Source organism: Myotis davidii, unplaced genomic scaffold, assembly GCF_000327345.1.
Source record: "Myotis davidii unplaced genomic scaffold, ASM32734v1 scaffold115, whole genome shotgun sequence".
In the NCBI taxonomy this organism is placed as follows: domain Eukaryota; kingdom Metazoa; phylum Chordata; class Mammalia; order Chiroptera; family Vespertilionidae; genus Myotis; species Myotis davidii.
The window spans coordinates 3505782-3533719 of NW_006291010.1; the positions used below are offsets into that span (position 1 = coordinate 3505782).

General features: G+C 41.1%; 1 protein-coding gene across 1 annotated transcript in view; it reads left to right on the forward strand.

The window, feature by feature from the left end:
* Positions 1-27938, forward strand: part of FNDC3B (fibronectin type III domain containing 3B) — a 269959-nt gene that overhangs the window by 164922 nt on the left and 77099 nt on the right. The window contains exons 8-12 of the mRNA XM_015564176.1: positions 5-57; positions 9955-10106; positions 13193-13252; positions 22323-22461; positions 25876-25929. Of these exons, the coding sequence (XP_015419662.1) occupies positions 5-57; positions 9955-10106; positions 13193-13252; positions 22323-22461; positions 25876-25929 (458 nt within the window). The remainder of the gene's footprint in view (positions 1-4; positions 58-9954; positions 10107-13192; positions 13253-22322; positions 22462-25875; positions 25930-27938) is intronic.

Below are 27938 nucleotides of genomic sequence, written 5' to 3' on the forward strand. Positions count from 1 at the left end.
TAAGATGTGGAAGTAAAGAGGGTGCAAGACATTCTTTCAGGAATAGAGAAACCACAGGTATGTCTTCTGGACTTCTCAGCATAAATGACACTTTCTTAAGTATTTCAAGTGTGCTTTTCTTTTACCACATAGTAGGTAAGCAAAAGGGCCCCTTTCCATTGCAGATTATTCATAAACTATGAAATAGTGTTGCTATTAATGGAACATGAAAATATAGAACAGAGGTCTTCTGTGTAGTCGTAATCCACTGAAATGTCCCCTGTATTTAGGTGCTCTGAATGCATTTAGGTATTCTTCAGAACTTCCAAGGATACATCTCCACCCTACCCTAAGGTCTACAGAACTGTTTTCTTTTAGTAATTTCCTTTTACCTGTGTAAATGAAGTAATAATTTTTGAAAACCTCAGTAATCTAAGTATTTTTCCAGATAAATTTCAAAAAGATACTTAAATATTAGCTGAGAAAAATAAGTCCAAAATATTGAGTGTAATGCCAAGAAAAAAAAAAAATTGGTGGAAGTGGTGATATTATGAAGTTTTAAGCTTGATTTTGCCAGCTGCTTTGAAATGGAAGTGAAAAACTCAAAATGTTGATTCAGCCTTTCATCTGAGATTAGAGAGCCAAGTTCTTGGGTGTGTTTTCTAGTTGAATGGGAAAACCTTGATTCTTCATGTGTTTGAAATACTAAGGCTTTTTAACAGAAGAGTCCAAACATGCCTCGAGCTACATAGATGAGTTTAACTAAAACTAAAAGCATGAGGTGTGTTGGACGAGGGGCACAATGGGGTGCTTGTAGAGGAAAGGGGTGTTGATGTTGGGTTGGGAGTCTCTACTGAATCTGGCAAGGAGCAGGTCGCCATTTAGAGTTTTTGAGCAAAGAAGTATGTAATCAGGGCTGTACTCAGGATGATCAAACAGTTAGCTTTGGAGGGAGAGGACGATGGACCCAGAGAGCCGCGTCAGGAATCTGTCACCTAGTGGTGATGAGAAGTTGTGGGAGTCAGAATTAGGGTGAGGCATCAGCCGTAGCAAGGAGAGGTGGATACTAGAGCCGTTCTAAAGAGAAGTCAATAAGGTAGTATATCCTATTAGAAATCTGGTTTTATGATAACTGAGCTTTCTGACTTAGACACCTCCTTTTAGGCATCATTTCCTCTAATGTGACTCCTTGATTGCTCTCCCACCCAGCAGTGGGACACTCTGCACAGGACTCAGTACCATGAGTTCTGCCCCAGCTTCACTGTACTTGGTGTGCATTTAATACATCGTACTCCATTTACTGTGTCTGTGTCTTTCCCAGCAGTCTGTGTCCTCTTTGTGTCTCCGTTGCCATTCTCAGACACGTGGAGTTTGATTTGCTAGCAAGGCATACAGGAGGATAAAGACAGTGGGCAGTTGCAGGTATCTGGTAGGTCCATGCTGTGGGGAGAGGGGAGCAAGATACTGATGGGGAATGATCAAGACATTGGAGTGGACGAGAGCTTTGGGGGTGCGTGGGGGCAGGAGTACAGAGAGATTTGAAATGGCTTGAGGGCAGAATCATAGGAAAACCTTACATTTATAGTACAGCAGAAAGAAGAAAACTCCATGAGGAAAACAGAAGTCATAATCAGAGAGAAGGCAGAGCAATAGGTTAGTTAACTGTTCCAGACATAGTCACAAACCTCATAGCTTTGTCTCTGTCATGTGTATGTGTGTGTGTATGCGTGCCCACACACACACAGAGTGTTTTTCTTAGTTGTTTCTTTACTGCAGAAGGAACAGGGTCCATGTTTCTGAGGACCATGTGTCTAACAAGGTAAAAGCAATAGTGAAATGCATTGGTATTTTCCTTGATTCAACATTTATTAAGCACTTATTCTATACTAGAGGCCTGGTGCATGGATTCGTGCATGGTGGGGGTATGTGGCCTGTGGGGATCACCCGCTGTGGGAGCAACCACTCATCCTGGTCAGCCGAGCAGCTGTGGACCCGCCCTCTGAGTGGCTGCTGAATGAGGAAAGTAGTCTGAGCTGATATTTCGAGGTAATGTCTTGGGTAAAGGCGTGTTCTGTGTCCTGGAGGAACCTGGTGGAGAGATTTGCACTCCAAAGCCACTCGGTGAATGTCCTTGATGTGTGGTGCCAGGTCGGTGACACTATCGGGATGTTCAGGGCAGCCATGCTCCAGGATCCTCAGCCAGCAGGATCGTCTCCCCGGCGGAGTCCACAATCACATCCCCTCTTGCCATCTGCCTATGCCAGCTCCCCATGCTTTTTCTAGAACACCCCTTAGAGGTCCTGCATCAGCTGGTAGGATCAGACTCTGATTGCCTCAGGTATTTGATAGGTGCATAGACTCGGCCTCACCCCGGACCTGCTAGCCACTGCTCCCACAGTGGGAGCAGCCGCTTAGCCCAGTCAGCCAAGCAGTGCGTGCACTGTGGGAGCCCTGACCACCAGGGGGCAGCTCCTGCATTGAGCGTTTGCCCCCAGGTGGTCAGTGTGCATCATAGCTACTGGTCAACCAGTCATTCTGATTGTTCCACCGTTCAGTCGCTGGGCTTTTATATATATATACACTAGAGGCCCAGTGCACAAAAATTTGTGCACTCGGGGGGAAGGGTGGTCCCTCAGCCCGGCCTGTGCTCTCTTGCAGTCTGGGACCCCTCGGGAGATAACGACCTGCTGGCTTAGGCCTGCTCCCAGGTGGCAGAGGGCAGGCCCAATCCCTAGGTGCAGCCCCTGGTCGGGCTCAGAGCAGGGCCGATTGGGGAATTGGGGCACCGTCCCCTGTCATGCACAGAGCAGGGTAGATTGGGAGGTTGTGATGCCACCCTCAGTCACGCTCAGAGTATGGCCGATTGGGGGGTTGGGGCCCCGCCCCCAGTCACACTCAAGGCAAGGTCAATGGGGAGGTTGCGGGGCCAGCCCGTCACTCACAGAGCAGGACCAATCAGGGGGTTGGGGCGCTGTCCCCTGTCACGCGCAGAGCAGGGCCCATCAGGGGGGTTGGGGCTCCGTCCCCTGTCACGCACAGAGCAGGCCCCATCAGGGGGTTGGGGAGCTCCCCCCTGTCATGCACAGAGCAGGGAGATTGGGAGGTTGTGATGCCACCCTCAGTCACGCTCAGAGTATGGCCGATTGGGGGGTTGGGGCCCCGCCCCCAGTCACACTCAAGGCAAGGTCAATGGGGAGGTTGCGGGGCCAGCCCGTCACTCACAGAGCAGGACCAATCAGGGGGTTGGGGCGCTGTCCCCTGTCACGCGCAGAGCAGGGCCCATCAGGGGGGTTGGGGCTCCGTCCCCTGTCACGCACAGAGCAGGCCCCATCAGGGGGTTGGGGAGCTCCCCCCTGTCATGCACAGAGCAGGGTGGATCAGGGGGGTGGGGTGCCGCCCTCTATCACCCACAGAGCAGGGCTGATCAGGGGGTTGGGGCGCTGTCCCCTGTCACGCACAGAGCAGGGCCCGTGGCGGGGGGTGGGCGCCGCACCCTGTCACACACAGAGTTGCAGGGCTATTGGGGGTTTGGGTGCTGCCCCCTGTCACGCTGATCCCAGTGCCGAGAGGCCTCGCGGCTCTGCTGATCCCAGTGCTGGGAGGCATATTACCCTTTTACTATATAGGGTAGAGGCCTGGTGCATGGTTGGGGGCCGGCTGGTTTGCCCTGGTATATCAACTCCAGCTCTGAGATCCCAGCTCACTGAAAGCTGGTTTCTGGGGGTTTTTTTTAGCTTCTATATTTGTTAAAATGTTTCAAACTGCAGGCTCAGAGGCCTGAAAGGCAGGCGGGGAACGTTGGGTTCCTCCGTCACTGAAGCAAGCAAGCCTCATGTTAGTTTCAAGCTGCCTAGCTGCCGGCCGCCATCTTGGCTGGCAGTCAATTTGCATATCGCCCTGATTACCCAATGGGAAGGGTAGCGGTCGTACGCCAATTACCATGTTTCTCTTTTATTAGATAGGATAGTTTTTAGACCAAAGTAGGCAGATAGGCTTCTTTGTATATAGTTATGATGTTAGGCAAATATGGCAGGATTGACATCTAAAAGGTCAGAGGGTCTTTCTAGGCTAAAATCATTTCTTACCAGAGGCTCCAGGTCAAACTGATTCCTTGCCTTTTCCAGCTTCTCCTAGAAGCTGCCTGCATTCTTTGGCTCATGGTCCCTTTCATCCTCATATCTCCTTCTGTGACACTGACTCTCCTGTCTCCCTGTTTCACTTACAAAGTTGGGCCAGGGCCCAACAAGATAATCCAGGTTGGTCTCTGCTTCACTGATACTTAATTTTATGTAAACTCCCATTTACTTTGCAGGGTAATATATTCACAGGTTCCGGGGATTATGATGTGTGCATCTTTGGTTGGGGGAGGGGATCATTCTGCCTACCACACCATTCCCTGGCACCCATATAAACCTTCTGGGCCCGGAGCCAGTCCATTCCTCCTTCCCAGCCCAGTTAGTTGTTTACACAATTTTCCTCCCTTCTTTTCTCTTCTCCCCTCTCTTCACCTTTCTGTCTGAAGTTTTTATTCATGATTGTATCTTATTTATCTTTGTGTCCCTCACACCTAGCACTGTTCTTGGCACATCGTAAACCCTTAACAAATATTTGCTAAGTAAATGTATGGCAGACTGCAGTGGCTGCAGCTGGGTTCTGGCAGGTGAGGAAAATGCCTGAAGACTGGCCAGCATCAGAGGAGGCTCAGCCAGCATGCTGGAATGTGGGGACAGCTCAGTGCCAAAGCAAGAGGCTGCAGCCTGGAGGGGACAGGCCGGTGCCTTGCAATATGATTCTCCGGGTTGGGGTCCAGCGTGGCCATTAACTATCTCTGTGACCTTGGGTAAGTTAGCCTCCCCGAGCCTAGGTTTATGAGTCTTGGGAAGGTAGGATAATAAATACCACTTAGGATTGAGAAGTGAATTATGTAGTATCTATAGAGTACTTGGAATGGAGTATGGGACATTTCTCTACACTTTAGAGCATATCATTAGGCAAAAGTGAAGCTCCCTGCTACACTCTGGAATACGAAGGAGGGTGTCTGACCACCTTGCAGGGGAAGAAGCAGAGCTGAAGAAAGTTCAGCACACAGTTGCATGAAGGATTTTTGTTCTTAATTTTTTTTTCAGCCACATTTGGCAACACCTCTAACTAAAAGGTATATATTTTTCTTTGAGATTTTGCAGATGATTTGTTTAATGTGTAGAAACACTATTGAGAACTTGTGGATTTCAGTCATCTTTCTGGAATTTTGGGCATCCTGAATTAAGCAAGTCATTTAACTTTTCAGAAACCCAGATACTGTAAAGACCCAAATATTTAATAATTGAGTAAAACAGGGTGCAAATACACTAGGTATTTGTCCTGAGACTCTAACAAGCCTTGGTGACTGCACTCATAGCCACCTCTATTCCAGAGAAATAAGCTTGATATTATCCAAAGTGATATAGGAATTAACCTCTATTAGTATTATCCACCTCCAACCTAGCATGGTTTAATCCATTCCAATGGTGGTGCTAGATGAAATCTTCCACATACTGCTGGGCTCTTTATTTTCAAGATGTAAATCATTGTAACCTGAAATTGTGGTTTCTGCATTGTTTCCATCTGCTAATGTTTAGCTTATAGAAACAATTGCCTCATTGACTGCAGAAGTGAGGAAACTGATCTAGAGGAACAAACTGTCCCTGGAAGAAGCGATTCCTTGAGAGAGAAACAGAGTTGAGGTCCTTAGCACGTAAGGAATTATAGAAACAGATGACTGTCAAACCCCTAGATTTGAGTATCCTTTTTTCCTTTGAATAATGATCTCTTTGACCTTTTCCTTTTTAATTTTCCTTTGTGTTATTATTTGTCATGTTTGTACTTTAGAAGCGAAGCCAATATTTTTATGGTAATATTTCCTTAACATACTTCCTGATTGGATCAGCAGGCCACCCACATAGCTAAACCCAAAGGCCAGACCAAATTTAGAAGTTACTAACTTACATAGAAATGTTTTTAATCCTAACAGTGACAATTTATTAATTTTATGAGAGTAAATGGCATTTTTGATCCAAATAATATCATTTACATATCACATGGCCTGGGATGATCAGGAGACAAGGAGAGAGTTAAGGATGCAGTTCTGTCATTTTGGAATGTGTGCATACAGATGCTTTTAACAACTGTTCTCAAGTTGGAATCCTATCTAATAAAGGGGTGATATGCAAATTGGTGGGGGGGTGGAGGAAGGGACCCCCCAGGGGATGGCCGACTGCCAGTTTAGGTCTGATCCTGGGGATCGGGCCTAAACCAGCAGTCAGACATTCCCCAAGGGGTCCTGGATTGGAGAGGATGCAGGCTGGGCTGAAACACACCCCCTCCCCCATGCACAAATTTCATGCACCGGGCCTCTAGTCTATAATGAATACGCAGATAAGAATGATTTCTAAGAATGACTTGTAGTCATTTAGAAGTAGATGGTGGTTCTATGAGTCCTTCAAGATACTTTAAAGCAGTTTAATTTAAATAACTTCTATGCAGACTTACACTAGCGACCCACACAACAAACCCTTCTCTATCATGGGCCGAGACAAATGTCACATTGGGTCTTGTCCAATAATTTTATAATTAGAAATCACCACTTTAATCACCATTACAGAGAGTGACTTCTGTTTATGGTGGAATAATTAAACATTGGAAAGTCATTCAGTTTTGTGGCTTCTGAACTTCTCTTTTTGGATAACAGCCATGACAGTCATTGTGATGATCAGATTAGTCGTGCCCCAGTTCAGACCAGTGGTCACTGCTCTGAGAAAGTTTCACCACCAGGAGAGGAGATTGTGAGAGTGCTGCTGCTCTGACAGAGGCGTGGCCCAGCTCGAGTTCCTGAGTCCTGAATCTCATTAAGGTTACCACCTCCCTGCACACTTGGAGGAAATGCAGATCTAATGCGGAGGATCCCCTTTTACGTGATATTCTCCTGAAAGGCACCGTGTAATTTCCTGGCATCAGCCTTGAATTAGAAGCCAGTTCCTAGTTCTAGTAGAGACAAAGCCCTCTTTCTCTCAGCTTCCATGGCCTGAAGAAAGGAAACCTGAGGCCCAGGAGTTGGTGAAAGGGAGGCAGGAGGGCGCACAGGAGGGGTTTGGCCCCATAACCATGGAAGTCATCGAGGTGGCAGGCTGGCTGCTTAGCTCGAGGAAAAAATTCCAGAAGTCATTTCTGATAGGCTGTCCTATGGGAAGACTGCATTTGCACAGGGATCTGTGTTCAGGTGACAGTCTCCTCTTTAAGGCTCACTCAGAATCCAGGGAAAAGGTGAATAGTATTAGTTGATGCTTCAAGTGTTTGCTTAAGTAATTTAACCAAGTCAGAAAGGAAAAAAGAACATTCTTAAGAGCTGATGGAAAAGATAGGCCAAAGGACTGTGAATTGATGGGTACTTGTTCAGCATCTTAAGTGCTTTTGACTGAGCTGTGACATGAAGTTACTTCACACCACCACTCATGGAATCAGTGTTACTGCTCACTGTGCTCCTGGAATTGTGCAGAGCAGCACAGTTGAAAGTTTCCCAGTACCTAAGCAGCTACCTTTAAATCATAAATTGAACTTTTCATAGTAAAATATCTCTTTTTAAGTTAAAAAATCAAATATAATACTTAGTGCCTCAAGATTACTCATTGATGGTGTCTGAAGGAATTCAGAAAATACTGGTACAAGTGGTAGAAATGCTGCCTTAAAATGTAGTCAGGGGAACAACACACAAATAGCCAAGCAAAGCACAATTATAGTGCAAAACGGGCCCAATCCAGGTACCAGCAAAATGTAGCCAGAGCACAAAGGAAACAGTGCCTGAGCAGGGGGCCAGGCAGGCCAGTGCAGAAACTTTTCCTGAATCTGTCTCAAGCATGTGGGTCCCTGTGTGCTCTGTGTATCTGCTACATGTTCCCTCACACATCTGTTTCTCTCCACCAGATTGGTGCTCCTTGAGGTAGAGGTCATAATCTTAATCCCCTCTATGCCCATAGCCCCTCACAGGGTGAAGTGTGGTTTAAAGAATAAGCAAAGGCAGCGTCTGTACTAGGTCTAAAAGAAGTTTGCTAAAGCCAAGACAGTCAAAAGCTAAGTCACAGGGTTTTGCAAGGGGACAGCATTCTGAAGGGGTGTCACCACTGCATGGTACAGGAGGGGTATGCAGGGGCAAGAATTGCTAATCTGGAGACCCCAGTTTCATTCTGTAACAGTGTCTCAGATTTTTTTTAAAGAGGTGTGTAATGCTAGTCTACAATCCCCTGTCAGAAACTCAGACTATTTTATTCCCTTTGATTTTTATTTTTCAATAAACATTTTCTAAGCAACCACTGCTCACAGTTGAATATGACCAGGCCCTGTCTTTAGGATGTCCCACAGTCCAGTGGGGAAGGGAGACAAATGCCATCAACATGATCAGCAATAGTAGAGATATCAACAAGGTTTTGTAGAAAAGAGGAACAATGATGGGTTAAATACTTTAGGAAAGGCTACTTGGGGATAGTGAGGCCTGGCTGGGCTCTTGAAGGGTGAGTAGAGGTTTAATTAAACAATTGGTTAAATATATTGATGCTTTATCTGTACAGACCGGAAATAATATGGAAAAAATCTCTGCTAAAAATGGAAGGAGTGACAGATGAAAATAGAGACCTAGTGTTTATTTCCATATTTACTATTCATGCTTTTAAATAATTTTATGTTACATTTTAATACTCTGCATAGATCAGATAGTGACAGAAATGGAAGATAAAAAGAGGGAGACTGTATAGTTTTCATCCATCCACAGCCTAATACTCTATAGCTATAAAATATGAACATGAAGCTTTAGCAGCTGTATGAACTCGTAGTTGGTTTTTAATATGTTATCCAGAGAGCCACAAAATATCCTTTCTAAAAAGCATTAAAGTTCTGTTCATAGAGTTATTTTATAGAATTAGACAATGTATTAGTTTGGGTTTCTTCGGAAACATACTCTGAAACAAAGATTCAAGAGCAAGAAGTGTGTGTAGGAAAGTGCCTTAGGAAGCACGATCAGAGCGAGGACTTGAGATGGAAGGGAAGGAAGCCAGCTCAGGGTCTGTAAGTGAGCGGCTTGCAGCAGTGGGCAGCTGGGGCTCAGTCCCGCTGAAGACGCTGGCACATGGTATAGAACATGCCGCAGAGAAGTCCTAAGTGAAGGGAGGAAGTTGAGGTGTTTAGAGTCTCAGACTGTTATGTTCAGATGCAGTTTTAAGCAGAGTAAAGCAGAAGGATAAAAGCAGAACTTGGAGAGATGAACTGTTCACCTCCACACAGGTTTCTACCCCATCATCCTGGGCCTTGGTTCTATCCCTATCACTGGGTTATCTGGGGAGCCTGCAGCGCTTACAAGGAGCATGATTTGTAAGGTACAGGAGGTCCTCAAATAGCCTCACATCGTCCCTATGTAATGTTGCTGAGATGACATAGAAACTTATTCTTGTTTATATCAATTAGCCTATAGTAAGTTTGGTTTTATTATACATCATTTCAATTAAAGCTGCAGAACCAAATGACAGTGTTAAGTGAGGACTTACTGTATTAGCTTTGCAGGATAACTGTACACCAAGCAAGGCTTTGTGACTCCTTCCACATAATGAGATGGGTATCCTTATCATTGAAATCTTACATTCAGCTCTTTTCCTTTAAAAAATTACCAAGCTTTTTGCTTTCTGGAGGACTGGGTATGAATTACATAGGACTTGGATGAAAGTTTGCATTATGAGGAAGGATGTTATAGGAGCTCTATTTTGGACATTAGATCTTTGACAAGAGAGCGTCATATAGAAAGCTTTTGTTTGCCGTCATTAAAACAAAATGGTTTACCTTCAATTAAATCTGAGCAAGTTTGATGCCACTACTAATAATCACAAAAATGTTATTGGGAGAAGTGTGTGGTTTATGTGAAATGGATTTGAATACTTTTGTCCATGTTTTTCTTCTCAGGTTTCTAATATTCAGGCAAGAGCTGTTGTGTTGTCCTGGGCTCCCCCTGTTGGACTTTCATGCGGACCCCACAGTGCCCTCTCCTTCCCCTACAGTTATGAGGTTGCCTTATCAGATAAAGGACGAGATGGGAAATACAAGATAATTTACAGGTAGTGTACATTTTCATGTATCTCTGCTGCTAAATAGTGAAACTGGGGTCATTAAGGAAAATAGAAAACAAAGGACAATTTAAAGGCTTTTTAAACTTTCCTTTAAATTGTTCATTTTAAGAACTAGTGATAATTAATGTCAAGAGTTAAATTTGTCTACAGTAATGAATCAGAAATTACTATTCTAGTGCTATTTGGTGTTGGTGACATATATCATTTCATTTTGTTAGCTTGTCAGAATAGAATTAATGAAATTTTCCATTAATGTCTGTTAGAAAAGCATGAGCATGACATTTAGTTTTTACATACGTTATGCACTCAGACCTTTCAGTAGTCTTTAATTTTAAATTCTACAATATGTTTACGTGGTTATATGAAATAAGAATTTCACCATAATTCTTATCCTCCTCAATAGTTTTCCAGCGTGTAGCAAAAATTACTGTAAAGCATTTCATGCCAAGGCTTTCTTAAATTCTTAAACATTTAGCACACAGAATAAGGGATTATCTCTTTCTGCTTTATGGACTCCCGGGTATTAACCATTCAGATGGTTATAGCAATGTTCTAAATGCGATAAAAACATTTTTTAGGGTCAAGTGTTTTCTTCTTTATAATTGTGGGGACTGGTTCATTTGTAGAGCAGGAAATCAGAGTCCATTTTGTTCTAACTAATTGTGCGAGCGCCCCCTGTGCGTGGCCCTGGAACGACTGGAGGCCAGGGTAACATGGCCACACAAACCCCACTTGCTGGGGTCTCTCTTGTGCCATTGCTGCATCCGTGTGCAGACTTTGTGTCTGTCCAGCCTGTTCCTCATTCTTGCTCCAGAAGCATGTCTTCTTCAGGACCAAGAAAAGGGGAGGAAATAGGGAAGAAAGGCCTATAGCCACTCACTCCTCTGGCTGCCCAGAGTTCTTCTGTTGTCTCTTCCTGGGATGCCTCCAGGAATGTCCTCAGGGCCTCCCAACATCCACTCTTGCTCTCCTACAGCCTCCATACTGCAGAAATATGTCAGACAGTAACATTGCCCTGTGGAGAAAACAGAGTGATTCCCCTGCAGTACTGAAAATTAAATCCTACCTCCTTCCTCTGGCTCACAACCATTTGGTTCTGTTTTGAAAAGTCAATCGGTAGAGACATTAAAGAATTACAGAGCACCATTTCCGCCAGCCCCACCAAGAACCAAGTAGATAGATTCTATCACTGCCAGATAACCATTGCTGGCAGGAGCTAGAGTCTCAAGTGCCCAGAAGGGCTAGCCAGGTAACATAAGTGAGAAAAGCAAAAGTTGGGAATGAGGTGAACAGGAGAGTTCCTATCTCCATCTAAAATAGGTTGTTGCCAGAAGGGACTGCAGGCCTAGATTTGCTGATTCTTTGGGTGTTTTGTTGTTGTTTGTTTGTTGTTGTTTTATTTTTCAAAAATCTGAATTGTTATGTAAACTTTCCTGATGTTACACTAATTCAGCAAATTAAAAAAAATATTTAAAAATACTGTGCAGTTCAAACAATAGTGCTTCAGGCAAAGTGTGGAGATTGGCCTCCAGTTTATAGCGTTAAAAATGATTTTTATTTGAAATAATTTTAAACTTATAAAACTTAGCAAAAATAAAGAGATCAAGAAATATGTGTGCATCCTTTACCCAGATTCACCTGCTATTAAGTAGCCACAGTGCAGTTATCAACTTCATAAATTTACCCTGGTACAATACTTTAATTCATTGGCCATCCATTTCTAGTTTTGTCAGTTGACGTAAGTAATGTGTGTAACTGCATTTCCTTCCCCTGGAGGATAGGATCCTGTCTAGGGTCTGATACTGCGTTTAGTTGTCGCGTCTCTCTGGCCTTCTTTAATTTGGAACACTTCCACGGTATTTCTTGGTTTTATGGCAGACTTTCTTCAAGAATACAGTCATGCCCTTCCACATCCCCCTCACCTTTAAAAAATGTTAATGAAATATCTCTTATTTTATGTTGTTGCCTCATGATTAAGTTGAGTGTCCGTTGCAACTTCTGATAATACAGGGTGTCCCCAAAATGCCTATATCCACTAACTGCTAATAGCTCAATTGATTTTTCTTTCTTTTCAGCCAGACTGAGCTTTGAACAAAGGAAATTCATTCTAAAAATACTACTGGAAGTTTGAAAATGCAGTTGAATTACAAATACTGCCTTTATACTTATTCAAAGTGTGTATACATTTTTGAGAGGACACACACTTCAACAGCTGATAACTCAATTTTCACTCAGTTTCAGGTTTAACTGATTTGAAATAATGAGTGAAGCCAGACTAAGCTTTGAACAAAAAAAATTTATCCACTAGACTTTTTTATGGGGATACATAAAAGATAAAGTTTATGGTACAAACTGGCAACAGTTGATGAATTGAGGGCTCACAAATACCAAATGAAATGATTCTTGATGCTTGTGATTTCTGTTGCTTTGAGTTATCAGCAGTGCCTGGACCAGAATGGTCATCAGTTTGAAAACAGGCATTGACAAAAAAAAATTCATTTAAAATTTGAAAATGAACTGTATGCTATTAAACACTGACTTTATAATCATTCAAAGTGCACATATATTTTGGGGGACACTGTGTTAATGGTTTTATATTTATATAACAGCTATTTATTGGCATTTATATGTGAGGGTAGCAGATTGAGATTTCATCAGGATAGTTGAGAAGCTGAGGTACTTGGGGTTCCTGCCAAGGTGAGTCTGGGACCTGCCTTCAGTTGACAGCTGGCACCGTTATTTACATTTACATTCATCTTTTCATCTTAATGTGCCTGCTTGCTTATTTATTTACTTATTTTTATATATTTACTTTGAAGAAGTGATAAGAAGTGGAACTTTAATAGTAAGTTTAACTAGCCATTTTCCATATTTTGCATGGCATCATTTAAAGGAATCTAATTTTCTAGTTAAGAAAGATAATAATGTCAAATGGGAAAGTTTATTTCTGGTTTGTGTAGAATCAGACATAATAGTTCTTGAATCATTGTCTGTACATCACTAAGACCCAAATCCAAAACCTGTTTTACTTTTGAAACTAATATCCTTGACTAATGAATGATTTTTCTTTACAGTGGAGAAGAATTAGAATGTAACCTGAAAGATCTTAGACCAGCAACTGATTATCATGTGAGGTAAGTTAGGATCTGAGAACTGAACAGTGTTGGAGAATTCAGATTGCTAAATCAATCATGTGCCCCTTTAAAAGTTTGTGGTTAATGGACCTCGCCAAACTCTAAGTTGCAACACCGTGGCTCAGTGACATCCATTCATTCTTGAGTTCCCTTCTGTTCTACCCTCGAGCATCGAGCATCATGGTTGGGAGTACACAGAAGTGCTTTTGGCAACAAAAAAGTAGATGGTACATTGAACACAGTTTTCAAATTAAAGGTAATTTTTATTTGATATAGTCTTCTAAAATCCATTGGACTGTTGGTTTAATATATAATATTTTCTTTCTAGCAAACAAATGAATATTTTACCATTATAGACCATAAATATAAGCCATATGTTTAACCCATATGACCAAATACCTTACCAGATTTCAAGAACACCTTTAGACCTTTTTTTGTTTTTTGAAATAATACAAGTTAGAATTAACCTGATTCAGCAAAACAGTGAACATGAATATGCAATCTTGAACTCTTACTGTGATTTTTCTGGAATCTCTACTGTGACTACTCTGGAAGGAGGGCTAGCTGATCTTAGGAAGAAACCCAGCCAACCATAGACCTGTGAAGTGGAAATATAATCAGGATTTTTACAGAGCTCATCTGATTATTTAAAGATACATCCATACATCCATTTGCAAATAAGCAGATTTCTGAATGGGATCCATAACATTAAAAAATTTTTAATTTCAATTCACAATTTTATTTTGCTTAAGTTAATTAAATAATTACTATTTGGTCTAGCTCTCTGCCTGCCAGAGAGAGAAAATTCATGATCTCTTTTCATATTTAAAAAAATTATCTCCAGAAATTGTAATTTTATCTAATAGGATACACAACAACATTTTCTCTCTTTTCTTCAGTTATATACGTGTGTATAATGATTGTGTAACAAAATTGCAAGCATTAAGCACACATCCTTTATTATACTTTCCAAAGGTTAATTCATGCCACATGTTTCTTTGTGGTGGGGTGGAGGCAGGGTAGCTTAACAAGAAGAACATATATTAATTATCAGGACGCTTGAGTTTTGCCATGAATTGACTGTTTTAACTTTGGTCAATCACAGAATCCCTGTCACAGTTTTCTCAGAAAGGTACAATAGTAGGCCTGAGCTCAGGTTATAATATCATATTAGCTGCACAAGTGTGTAAAACTAAGTTTAAATTAATACATAAAAGAGCAAGGTGTTTTATATTCAGTCATAAAGTGTACATCTGCTTAGCTGTTGTAGTGTTTAGATGAACTCTTTTGCAACCATCTCTTCCTGTTTAAATCAAAACTTTTTGGGTTTTGAGTCAATTAGCTTTAGCCCAAACACATTGAACTTTTCACATAGTCTGTACAAACAAAAAGATCTGTGTAATTTGTGAAGCTGGGATGATAATAGAAATAGTTTAATCATCCTGTCAAATGGTCGATTTAACAGTGAACCAGAAAATGAAACACCATATAGGGAGCCATGTAAATGTTCTTCATTAGTCATTGTTAACATATGTTTCCTTTTTTCTCCATCTTTTAACAGTTTATTGTTATTGCTTTACTAAAGGTTTACTTTATTAATTTCCTGCTCATTCATGAGCTGATAGTATCTTTTTAAACAAATTTAAATGTCATAAAGAGTTGGTTCTGTATTTACCATCCTGTCTGTTGTTCCCCTTCATTTCTTTTTAACCACTTTTACTAAGGCTAAATCTTGAACAATTGCTCATCAATTATTTTTTATTTTTTGTTTTTACTGCCATGTCTTTTGAATACCTTAAACTTCTGGGCAGATAAAAGGAATACTTAATGGATTTACCAAACAGAATAGAAGCATGAGGTGGTTCCCATTTAGAGGCCTTGGACCCAGATTCTCTCCTGTCACATCTGGACCCCCCACACTGTGACATATATGACACACACCTGCTACCACACATGCAGTCTGAGGCACCACCCACTATTATTTGTTCTAGCTATCTGCCTGCCAGAGAGAAAATTTGTGATCTCTTTTCATATTAAAAAAATTATCTCCTAAGAAAAATGTCTACAGCCCAGACTTGTTCTTGCCTTACGTAGTCTATAGTCCATCTAGCTCATGCATTCTCCTTCCTTAAACAGTCTTTCATTTTTCAAGCTAGAGAAGAGTCTTAACACTTCCAACTCATACTTAGATTTAGCTTCCTCTGCCTTGAATTGCTTTGGCAAGGCAGCATGATGTAGAATGGAAAGAGCTTGGGATTTGGAGTTAATGGCTTGGTCACTTAGTAAAGCTGTGTGCTTAGCAACCCATTTACACATCTGTGGCCTTGTTCTCATTCATAAAATGAAGATAATAATGATACCAGCCTCAGAAATATGGTATGAGAGCAAGTGAAATATATGCAAATCTAGCATAAACCTATAAGGTGTATAAATGTGGTTTTTGTTGTGTTTTTCCAAGGTTGTTGCAGGTTTCCCACACTGAAAAGAAAAGAGACTTCATGATGCAGGTTCTTTGAACCTGTGTATCATTTAAGCACATATTACTCACTATTTTATTGGGGTAAAGATATACCATACATGGCACTGGCAAAAAGAAGCAAAATCTTTTTTCTATGGTGTATTCAATTAACATTCTCAAAGTTTTAATTCCAGAAATGTAAACTTTGATCAAGACAGTAGCTTCAAATGTAGTTTTTAAATTTAATAGTCATCTATAAGGCTTCAAATGTCTTTGTGGAAATAAATTCCTCACTAAATATCCATAACAAGCTATAAAAGAATTCTGTTACTGTACAGCTGCAAAATGACCAGTTATATTCATTGCCATCTTTATTTGTTTATACATTACCAATTTATTTATTTATATTAAAAATATGTTTTTTATTAATTTCAGAGAGAGGAAGGGAGAGGGAGAGAAGGACAGAAATATCAATGATAAGAATCATTGATCGCCTGCCTTCTGCATGCCCCTTACTGGGGATCAAACCTGCAACCTGGGCATATGCCCTGACTAGGAGTCAAACTGACCTTCTGGTTCATGTGTCAATGCTCAACTACTGAGCCACATTGGATGAGCAATATACATTACCAATTTAAGAAGTGTTGCCCTGGTGGACATCTGTGAAGCCAGTGATGAAAATGGACATATTTATTTTAGCAGTGCCAAACCTCCTACATTTCCCTTCCAGTTTTTAATATTGCATGTTTTGATTAAGGCATGCAGAAGTCTTTATTCAAGTCAGTCTTCTGTAGAGTGAAAGGTTTCTTTCTCAAATCATCTACTGAAGTCTCACCTAGGGCTTCTATTCTTTCTTTTAAAAAAAAAAAAATACACAGTGGGACCTTGACTTATGAGTTTAATTCATTCCGAGACCGAGCTCATTACGGAGCTCGTTAACTCAAATTACTCTATCAACTCAATGCAAAAAATCGTCTGAGAGACAGCTGGTATCTCAAAAAACTCGTTAGTCGGGACACTCGTAAGTCAAGGCCCCACTGTATATTTTTAATGAGTTCAGAGAGGGAGAGAGAGAAACATCAGTGATGAGAGAGAATCATTGAGCGGCTGCCTCCTGCACACTCCCTACTGGGGATCGAGCCCGCAACTCAGGCATGTGCCCTGACCTGGAATCTAACTATGACCTCCTGGTTCATAGGTTAACACTCAACCAGTGAGCCATGCCAGCCAGGCCTAGAGCCACTATCCTTGTTGCTTTCAGTTTGGCTATTCTGATTTCATCCTCTTCACACTGATTCCTCAATATCTTTATATATTGCTTTTCCTCCTTTTCAGTTTTTCCGCTCTCATGTTAGTATTGGCCGAGTTTACCAATCATTTATGTGACCTTGTGAAGCAGCAGTCTCTCAGTCATGGCCTCCTGTCACTGAACTGCCTGGTGCGTTTCTAGGCAAGAACAGCTCTTCACTTTTTGCCATCTCACTGTTACTGTAAATCATTTTTTAAGAGACCAGTGGCATCCTTGAGACAATGCTGCAAGTCATGTGGCTATGGCTATTTAGATTGGCACTCGACATGCCATTTAGGCCAAATTCCACATGGAAAATTATATCCTGAGACATTTCAGGTTTTAAAGATATTTTTCTTTCTCACTTTTTGCTATACATTTTTGTGTGTCATTGCTTACATACCTATACAACCGTTATTCTTTTTCCCCCCTGGTGATTGAGCAAATTAACACTCCTCTCTTGTGTTGATTTTCAAAATTTTAGATATTGGATCTTGGGTTAGATTTTTATTAGTCATTACTTTTGTATTTGTTACCCAGTTCTTATACAGATTGCTCTTTTTGGTTTAATATTGTTGAGTGTTGAAAAGGAATCAATTTGTAATTGCCAAAGTCTATTTATTCAGTGCTTTCATATAGGGCATTGTATCATGTATTGTATAAAACCCACCAATACAAGAGTACGAGAGAGAGAGAGAGAGAAACAGAGAGAGAGAGAGAGAGGGAGTGTGTTGAGGAGGAATGAGAAAAATCCAATGCATATATACATCTATATATACATAAATAAACATTATTTTTATAATACTTATACAGAAGTATGTACGTTTCTATACATAAACATATGTTCACTTATGCAAATAAATATACATATTCAAGGAAAGACATATTTCTCTTTTAATTGGTAGTTTTATAGTCAATACTGGCATTGAAATAATCATTTAATTGTAGGAGTCAATAATTTATATTTTTATCAATGATAGGATAATCAGGAATTTGAGTGATGGAATGGATAGCAATTTTATGATGAAAGTTGAAGCAGTTTTCCAGTCATTGGCATAAACAACTTGGCAAAGCAGTTGCCCAGAGATGATATCATGTCATAACATTTCCCAGAAAAATTATGTGATGAAACATTTCCAAAAATATGGTTGACCAGCTCAGTGCAGAGTTATGAAATACATGTTATTGACCAGCAACTGTGGCTCCTAGTATGTTACAGATGTTCTGGAAGAAGCTGGAAGCAAATTTCTGAAATTCTTGGAGCACCTGTTTCATAAATATTTACCAGCATTTAAACTGAAACAACTGTGAAAACCAAACACACGGCTAATTATATTGTTAGAAAAGGTATTTTTCTGTGCTAGGATAAATGCAAAAGGAACTGTTTGCTGACTTATTTAGCCTAGGAAACTAATTGTGCTTCACAAACCTTCCTATCACATGATGCTACTTGGAGAAAACACATCACCATCATGTGAAAATGTGATTGCAACATTCTTGGACATAATAGCATAATTTCCAGAGAGTTCCCTTTTATGTAAAAGTTATTGGTAAAAATGAGTAGTTGCTATCTATTTATTGGACGGTTTTAAAAGACAGATGTAATCATGATACTTAAATATTATGTCAGATTTTAGGTACTGTATATTTATATTGCCATATAAAATGGATCCTGTTTCCTTTGTGGACAAACACTGACTCCTAAATTAAATAAACTATAACATACTTAGAGTTTAAAGACAAGGAAAATAACTCCATGTGGCCCATAGGTCTGTCCATCTTGAATTACCTCAGATTTTTTGTTGTTGTTGTTAATCTTCACCCGAGGATATTTTTCCATTGATTTTTAGAGAGAGTGAAAGGGAGAGGGACTAACAGAGAGAAGCATCGATGTGAGAGAGACACATCGATTGGTTGCCTCCCACATGCACCCCAACCAGGGAGAGAGAACCTGCAACCTTAGGTATGTGCCCTTGCCCAGAATAGAACCTGAGACGCTTCAGTCGGAGGACTGACACTCTATCCACTGAGCCAAATTGGCTAGGGCCCACTACCTCAAATTTTTACTTCTACCATCAGATTCTTTTATCTAGATTGTCATCCTCCCAACCTGGCTGCCAGGAGCTCCCATCACTCACGTTTCCCTGGCCTACTAAGTATGGATTTCTGACTCCAAGAATCTCATTAAAAATAAAGAACAAACTTGACTGAGTTCAGATCTCCCCAGATAACTAATTGCAGTCACTTAGTACTTTGCAGGTTCTTTCCCTGTCTCCTTTCCCTCTGCTCTCTTATCGGGATGGACCTTTGGTGCCAACCGTTCATTGTGAACATTTAGGAGCTGTCCTGCAATTGTATCATTCCCAAGTACCTAGTGATTGCAAACTGAGATACCTCCTGGGAACCAAAGTGAGTCAAGTGGGCTGGTAAGAGGCATGTGAGTTCTCTGAGCTGGATAGCATCTGCCCATCTAAAGGGGGCGGGGGGGCTCTCAGCTTTATCGAATTACTGCCTTGCAGGAGTGCAGCTCAGTGTTGCTAGTTTTTAAGAGGAGCCAGAGGTTCCTTTTCTAAAATGAGAGGCCTTTGAGATTTTTTTCAGTGTTGGCTCAATGTTTAATTTTTTTATTTCAGAAAATTTCAGAAATAGTAAAAAATGACAGTAGTTTTAATAAACTGTCATATACCCATCACCCAACTTTTCAGTTTTCGTGGTGTCCTCATTTCCTCCTCCTAGCCCATGCATCTAGTTTGAAATAAAGTCTAGACATCATGTTATTTCACCTGTAAACCACATTACTTTTTTCACACTCCCATTCAAAACAAACAAAAATGATAAATTTCTTAATGTCTTTAAAATCCAGAGACTGTTCTCATTTCTTCAGCTATCCCAAAATTGAGGGTTTTGTTTTTTTCAGTTTGTTGTCATTGGAATTTAGACATGGAGTAAATCTTCTCTAAGGGTTTTCCCTCCATCTCTCTTTTCTTTCTCTCCTTTTGCAATTTATTTGCTGGGGGAATGTTTTTGGTCCTGCAGAATTTTCTGCAGCATGAAGCAGGCTGGCTGCATCCTGGCAGTGCTGCTGAGTGTGATCTCTGTGTTCCTATTAGTGGAGAAGAGGCTTCATCAGGTACAGGCTGGACTTTTCTGGCAAGAATATCGTGGACAGTGGCACGACCTTTCATTAGGAATGCATGTGTCTGCTTTTCTGCTTTGTGATGATTACTGCCTCTATCCTTTAATTCATAGGTGGCTCTAATATTTAAAAACACTATTTTGCATTGCCCGCCCCCATATCTTGGATGAGCTGCAACCTATAAGCCATTCTAATCTAATAAAGTTCAGGATGGAACCCCTCCCCTTGTCTGGATCATTCTATGATTCATTGTAAGTAACTCCCAGTTAGGCTGACCTGGTACATGGAAATGATCTTGCCAAACCTACCATTCAGTTTTACATTATCCTGTGTCTACTCACAGTAAGGGCACAAAAAGAGCATTTCTTTTATCATGTCAGGTGGAGAGCATCCTAATGATAAGCACTCTTTGTTTGGATCAATGTCATGGTGTCTGCCCTCCGTAAGGCAAGTTAGTCAAATATCTAGTGAATATGTATTTTACCTTTTAGGATTTTATTACTACAGGATGGTGCAAAAGGAGGTTTACAGTTGTTCGTACGGAAAATAATACAATAATAAATAAATAATAATACAACTATAAACTCTGTGTCTTGAATACTCACAACTGTAAACCTACTTTTGTCCCACCCTGTACTAGTATGTCTTTTAGTACTTTTGACTTGTGTGGATGGCCTCTCTAAATCTTTTGTGATGGACTTTGAGGAGAAAGGACTTTGCAAATCACACGCCTAATTAAGATCTGTTTTTCCGTAATGTTCTCTAGCTGTTGTTCATGTTGTAGAATGAGGGGAAGTGGGTTGGGGGGATTAGAGAAACATTGATTGCAGAATGAGGGAGCACAGCAGGCAATGCAGTGTACCAGTCAGACTTCCACAATTGAGTACAGCCGATCTAACTTTCTAGCTGTGTAGCATTGGGAAATTTACTTCATCTTTCTAATCTGAGTTTCCTTGTCTGTAGTGGAAACTCACAAAAGGTTGTTAAAAGAATTAAGGGCTTGCCCTAGCAGGTTTGGTTCAGTGGATAGAGCATTGGCCCTCAGACTGAAGGGACCCAGGTTCAATTCTGGTCAGGACACATACCTAGGTTTCTGGTCCGATCTCAGTTGGGGCACGTACAAAGGACAACCAATTGATGTTTCTCTCACATTGATGTTTCTCTCCCCATTCCTCTCATTCTAAAAATCAATAAAAAACATATCCTCAGGCGAGGATTTTTAAAAAGGGAACAGTAGAAAGGAAAATGGTAAAAATCAACATAATGTATTTTTTGCTCTTTGAAAGGAGAGTGGTTTTGTAACAGCACAGTATGAATTTTTTCTGGAGATACCGGCACACGTGTTCAGTGTTGAGCCAGGCACTTTAATGTGCAGAGTGTACGTGTTTAATGCTGGTACCAGGTGAAGGAGTAAACTGCACCTGAACATTGTTTTTGTTTTTTTAGAATTAGAGATGCAATCAGCAGTAGGAACTGGTTTCTGTGTGTGAAACATACATATTTCTACCTAAATATTTGCAATGTTATTCAAAGATGTCCCTGTTGTTTGTACTTTTTTGCTGCCTCTCCAAACTTTAGACTCTCATCACTGCTTCTTGTCTCTTTTCACCAACTCTATACTTTTAGCCTTTTTCCAGACAAAATCAACTGGAGAATGACTTGTTCATTTTTAGAATGTATATTTGGAGACCTTTCTGGGAAATAAGGATATTTTCTTGTTTAGCATAGATTTTTTCAGTCGGTAGACCTTGCCTATTTTAAATGGGGCTCAATGGTTCTTACCATTAGCAGAGTGGATCTTAACCTTCTGGCCCTTTAAATACAGTTCCTCATGTTGTGACCCAACCATAAAATTATTTTCGTTGCTACTTCATAACTGTAATGTTGCTACTGTTATGAATCGTCATGTAAATATCTGATATGCAGGATGGTCTTAGGCGACCCCATGAAAGGGTCGTTCGACCGCCAAAGGGGTCGCGACCCACAGGTTGAGAACCGCTAGCAGAAGGAGAGGCGTGTTCCCTGCTGGAGTGATTATCCCCTGGGAATGCTGACCATAGTTAGGGCAGAACAAGAGCCATGGAATGCGCTACATAAATTCTGTTTCTGTGTGGAAAGCTTAGATAACAGCCCTGGTCTTCTGTGACGGGCCAGGGCCACTGACTGTACTTGTCTGCTTTGTTTCCAGGGTATATGCCATGTACAATTCCGTGAAGGGATCCTGCTCTGAGCCAGTGAGCTTCACCACCCACAGCTGTGCACCCGAGTGCCCCTTCCCACCGAAGCTGGCGCACAGGACCAAAAGCTCACTGACCTTGCAGTGGAAGGTGGGTGGCTCGGTGTCGGGAGCAGGCTGAAGTCTGTCGCCGTGTGAGACATTTAGCACTGTTCCAGTTTGGTGATGGTGTTTGGTTATCTCCATAGTAACTATCTGAAATAAATTACTATGATATCAGAAGTTGCCAACTCTCTGAAAGGGTGTGAGAGAGAGACTGCAAAACCAAGCCGTAGCTCTGTTTGCAAGGGAATCTGGAAAATTTCTTAGGATCGTAAGCAATACATTAGAAGTGATATAAATACTTAAAATAACTAAAATTCATCACTTTCAAATGGTTTTCATCACTTTCTAATTCATCTCAACAAACATTTGAGGATTCCAGTCTAATGTTTTTGTGAAGATTTATAAATAACAGGTTCTATTGCTTCTTTTAGTGGTGATTCTGAAATGTTTAATATTTAAAACTGCCTAGGATGATTAGAATTCTAAATGACATTCATTAAGATTTCACTAATTTTTACTTATTAGATCTTATCAGTCAGGATTGCTAATTATTTTTAGAAGTTCAAATCATGTAATAGTTCTCATGAAATTCCATTTACTGGCTACAAATGATTCTTGCCGAAGAGAGGCCCTTCACGAATTTAATGAGCTTATTAGTCAGTCATACTTGTGTGTTTGCAAGCAGATAGGTTGCTATTAATCTCTATAGTAATTATTTCTATATATGAATATTTTAAAATATAGTTTAAATGTAAAATTTGTAGAAGAAGAGATAATACAGATTTATGGTATTTGGGGAGAACATTAACATGTGAAAGAAATGAGATGGTTAGTGATATTTGTTATTGGTGAAGAAATATTTTGTCTTCTTGTTCCTATGAGGGTCAGATTTATCTAGGAAGCGGGTAAAAGCAGTTGAGAGCAGTGGTCAGCAACAGAGCCTGGCCTTCTCCAGACCCCTCTCCCATGGGCAGTTGCATTCTCATTGCCAGCGGCCGACACTAAGTGTGTTATTTGGACAAAGGCAAAGTTTAAACTGGCTCAGAATCTGAACTATTTTATTTTCCTTTCTGGCTTCCAGGGATAATCCAGGTCAGTGAATCCCCACCTTTTCAGAGTTTGAACACCCAATTGGTCATTGTTATTTAACTTCTTGGAGTATACACATCCATTTTTAAATGTGTTCTATATTTACACATATGCATATGTAAATATATCTTTAAGGAAAAAATTAAAATTCTTTTTTTTTGGAAAATATAAGAAACCTTCCTAAGAATACCAGAGGGACCCGGGGTCTCACCTAAAGTTGGGGATCACTGATACGTGCTCTGCTGCAAACCTAGATGCAGTACAGGTTTCGGGGAGACTGGCAGCTTGAGGGAAAAGTTTTCTCATGAGGAGGAAAGTGTTGCAAATGTTCTTTCTCTGTTTATTTAATTGTGAATCAGAAACCGCCTACCATTCCTTTCAGCCATGTGCAAACTTGAAAGTTCTGAATTTAGTTCAGTTTTTATTCAAGTGTTCTTAAAACAGATTTCCTGATCTCAATCTTTGGCTGCGGGCACAAGGACAGGGGACCATGCTCTGACTGCCCACCTATCCTCGAATCCACAGACACTGAGAGGGCTCAGCCACGGGAGACAGGCTGGAACCAAACCAAAGTTGGTGTTCTCACCTGCAAGGGTTTAGCGGCTCTGGTGGGGCAGAGAAGAAACTACTAAGAAACTATTTCTCTACAAGCTTATGAGCCGGTGTAAATGCAGTTCTCTAAAACTTGAGCCTTATCCGTTATTTAGAACATTAAATGTGTCCCTGTCCACAAAAGCCTAAAATTGCAGTGCAGTAGAGCATACAGCACTCACCTGAAATCTGGGTCTGGGGACTCCGAGATTATATGACTCAGCAGGAGGAAGGAAGGAAAGAAGAGGGAGAAGAGTTTCTGTATTAATTTAACTAATACTTACTGAGCCCCAGAAGATGTTTTGTTAACAATAATAAAGCAACAGCTGCTGTTTACTGAGTGCTTCCTATAAGACCAGGTAGTTTAGTAGTTGATTTACATATATTCTCCCAGTTACTTGTCGCACACATCCATTCTTGGAACAAGAAATTAAACATTGATATTAATCAACTAACATCAGATCACACATGACAAGTAGCCAAGCTGGGCTTCAGATCAGCTCTAGTGACCAAGCTGCCTTTTGCTAGAGGCAGGACACTGCAGTGTGCAGAGCTCCTGTGCTTTCCTGGGGAGGAGCCAGGCCCAGGAGCCTCTCCCACTTAGTGTGTCTGTCTGTCTGTCTCTCTCTCTCTCTCCATCTCCTTCCTTCCTTCCCTCCCATATTACTCTTCTCATTCCCTCTCTCATCTCTCTCTTCCTCCCTCCTTCCCATCTCTCTCTCTTCTTCCTCCCTCCTTCCCGTCTCTCTCTCTTTCTCTCCCCCTCCCTCTCTATCTCTATCTCCATCTCCATCTCCATCTCTATTCTACCTCTCTCCCCCTACTCTACTACCCTGCTCCTGTGAAGGAACCCCAGTGCTGCACTGCACTCTGGCAGGTCTAATCCTGCAAAACACTATTTTCCGAAGTTCTCTGCTCCTCTGCCCGTTGCCCAAGGCCTGTTTTCTCAGTGAAGCAGACTTCGGTGTGCTTTTAAGAAGAAAGCAAATGATCAGACTTCTTTTTGCTAATTTGTAAAGGTGTAACAGTCTCTGGTAATCTAGTCAGAGGATCCCATTTTTCCTCTTTCTCTTTAAAAGGGGGGAGAACTTTAATACCAAAGAAGGCTTTCTAATCTTAAGCACTTTAAAAAAACACCTGTGTTGGAGAAGTTAGAAAAATATAGATTCTAACTCTGAGCCTGACTGGGTCAGCTCTATCCCCCCAGACCCTAAGCAGTGCCTGTGTTTCTTAGCTGCCTTATTTCTCCTCTACTCTTGAATCTATTTGCCTCTTAAAAGTTGTATCCCCTAGCCCTAGCTGGTTTGGTTCAGTGGATAGAGCATCGGCCTGCGGACTGAAGGGTCCCAAGTTTGATTCTGGCCAAGGGCACATGCTTGGGTTGTGGCCTCGATCCCCAATAGAGGGTGTGCAAGGCAGCTGATCAATGATTCTCTCTCATCATTGATATTTCTATCTCTCTCTCCCTCTCCCTTCCTCCCTGAAATCTATGAAAGTATATTTTTTAAAAAAGTTGTATCCCCAGAGGAAATAGGCCACCATGTGGGTATAAAGGTAGAGGTGGTAGAGAGTCAGCTTTGGCTATTTGTGGAAATGATTTCTTAATAGTGGGGGGGACTTTCTCTACAGTTGAATTGTATTAAAATTGGTTTGTGATAATGAGTGACCAAAAAAATGCAGGAGCTCTCCAGGGTTATAGAATAACACTAGCATTGACATTGTATTTGAACCTTATATCTGTGAACAACTTCCTCCAACCTCTTATATTGTTAATTTTTAGGCACCAATCGACAATGGTTCAAAAATCACCAACTACCTTTTGGAGTGGGATGAGGTAAGCCTGTTTTCACATTCATCTAAAATGCGATTTCAAAAATACAATTTCTGAACAACTACTGTTTTATTTTTTTTATTCTTTTTGTACGATTTGCTAAACACAGGAAAAAAATGTAAATAGAGGAAAATTTAAGCCAATAGTTATTGACTGAAAAATGAACATGGATAGAAGTAGCATAAAGAATTGTGCATTAAAACACATTTACTTGGCTTATTTGCAAGAAATGCTACTGAAAGAAAAGAGAGGATCTTAATTATTTTGGGGTCCCCAGTGTCTAGCCATTCATTAATTGTTCTGTCATCTTGACTGTATTTGAATGTCCTGTGTGCACTTTGGTGCTGTACAGCTGGGTGCTTTCTGTGGGCGAGTGGAGAGCACCTGGAGGTCTCACTCTGCCCTGTGTGATACCCTGTCGGGTAGAGCATCCTACAACAGGTGCGCCCCTCTGCTGTTTCTATTGCCAGAGGCCCTTGAAATGGTATTCGTGGTGGAGTCTCCTCAGCTTGAGGCCACTCTGCGCTGAATGGCGACCCAAGTTCATTTCTGGTCTTGCTGAGCTACCAACAGGATCTCAGGCAGGAAACAATGTAGAGGACTTTCCTCTCTGAAAAGCAGCTGTGCTTTTTGTACCTGGAGACATTAATTCTATTCATTCATTTACCCTTGCTTTAGTCTATTTTTCTGTGATCGAGCAGACTAGGATTTTAAGACTAGAAAATCAAGTTGCTAGTCTTTGCGACTTAAATTCAGGGGGCTTGAAAGATTTAGAACACAGGTTTAGGCTTAGGCAAAAAGTAACTTGTCAGGTATGGAAAAAATGTTTTAACCAAATATAAAATGAAAATCAGATGAAGTTCTCATGATGAAATTTTGATGTGAAAAGGGAGCCCTTCATCATTCCCTGCAGAAGCGTATTTTCCCATCTGGGTTGCATCTGAACAGCTAGAGTCGAAAGTTACCAAAGACAATGGTCTTTTGTTCTGAGGATCCTTGTGAATAGTTCCTGTGCACAGATTGGTGAAATCTCAGGGGTAACTGTTACATTTTACAGATTAGGTGAATTTCGTGTTAAGGTGGTTTGATTGGAACGTGAAACCACCGCTGTGGCCCTTGTGGAAGGAGATTTTTATAGGCAGTCAGGAAAGGAACTATCTTCCCCTCTCCTCTTCCTCCCTGAGGGTGAGTGGAGGTGGAATGCAAGTCTGTTTGAAGTGTGTTGCTTTGTTGCCCTGACCTGATTTTTTTTCTCATAATTTGAGGTTTTATACTGAGATAGAATTTATTAATAAAGATGAGGCTTTTTTTCATTTCAGGTATCTTCTCAGGGCAGTGTATGTGTGTCCTTCTCTGTGTGTTTTGCTCTTATCTGACTCATAAGTAGTGTCAGAGGAGTTGAGTGCTTGAATAGGAAACCTCAAGGGAATCCCAGGTGCTGCAGGAAATGGTACTGATGGCTCAGTGGTTGGCTTCCTCCCTTTTGAATCTGGATTGGGTAGTGTCCTGGCCTGATACTGAGAGGAGATGTGCCCCAGCCTCAGAGGAAGTGCAGAAACTATTTCTGATGACTATCTATAATTAATAGGACCCTCTATGGCAGTGGTTCTCAACCTTGGCTGCACATTAGAATCACCTGGGAATATTTTTAAAATCCTGATTTCTGGGCCTCATCCTCCGGAAATTCTGTTTCTTTGTGACTAATGTTATGGCCCCATCCCATAACAAAGTTAAACAGAATTTCCGGAGGATGAGGCCCAGAAGTCAGGATTTTAAAAATATTCCCAGGTGATTCTAATGTGCAGCCAAGGTTGAGAACCACTGCTCTATGGACTAGTGACCACGAAATATTAAATGGTTTGTTTTTGGCCGCCTTCTGTTTTTCCCCTACTTGCTCTCCTTCCATCTTTTCCTTATTTCCACCTTAATTCTTCTGCCTTTCCCTTTCCTCTTTTTTCTCCCCCACCTTGTAATTCCTGTAGCTCAGCTTTATTGGAGATTCAGCTTCATTG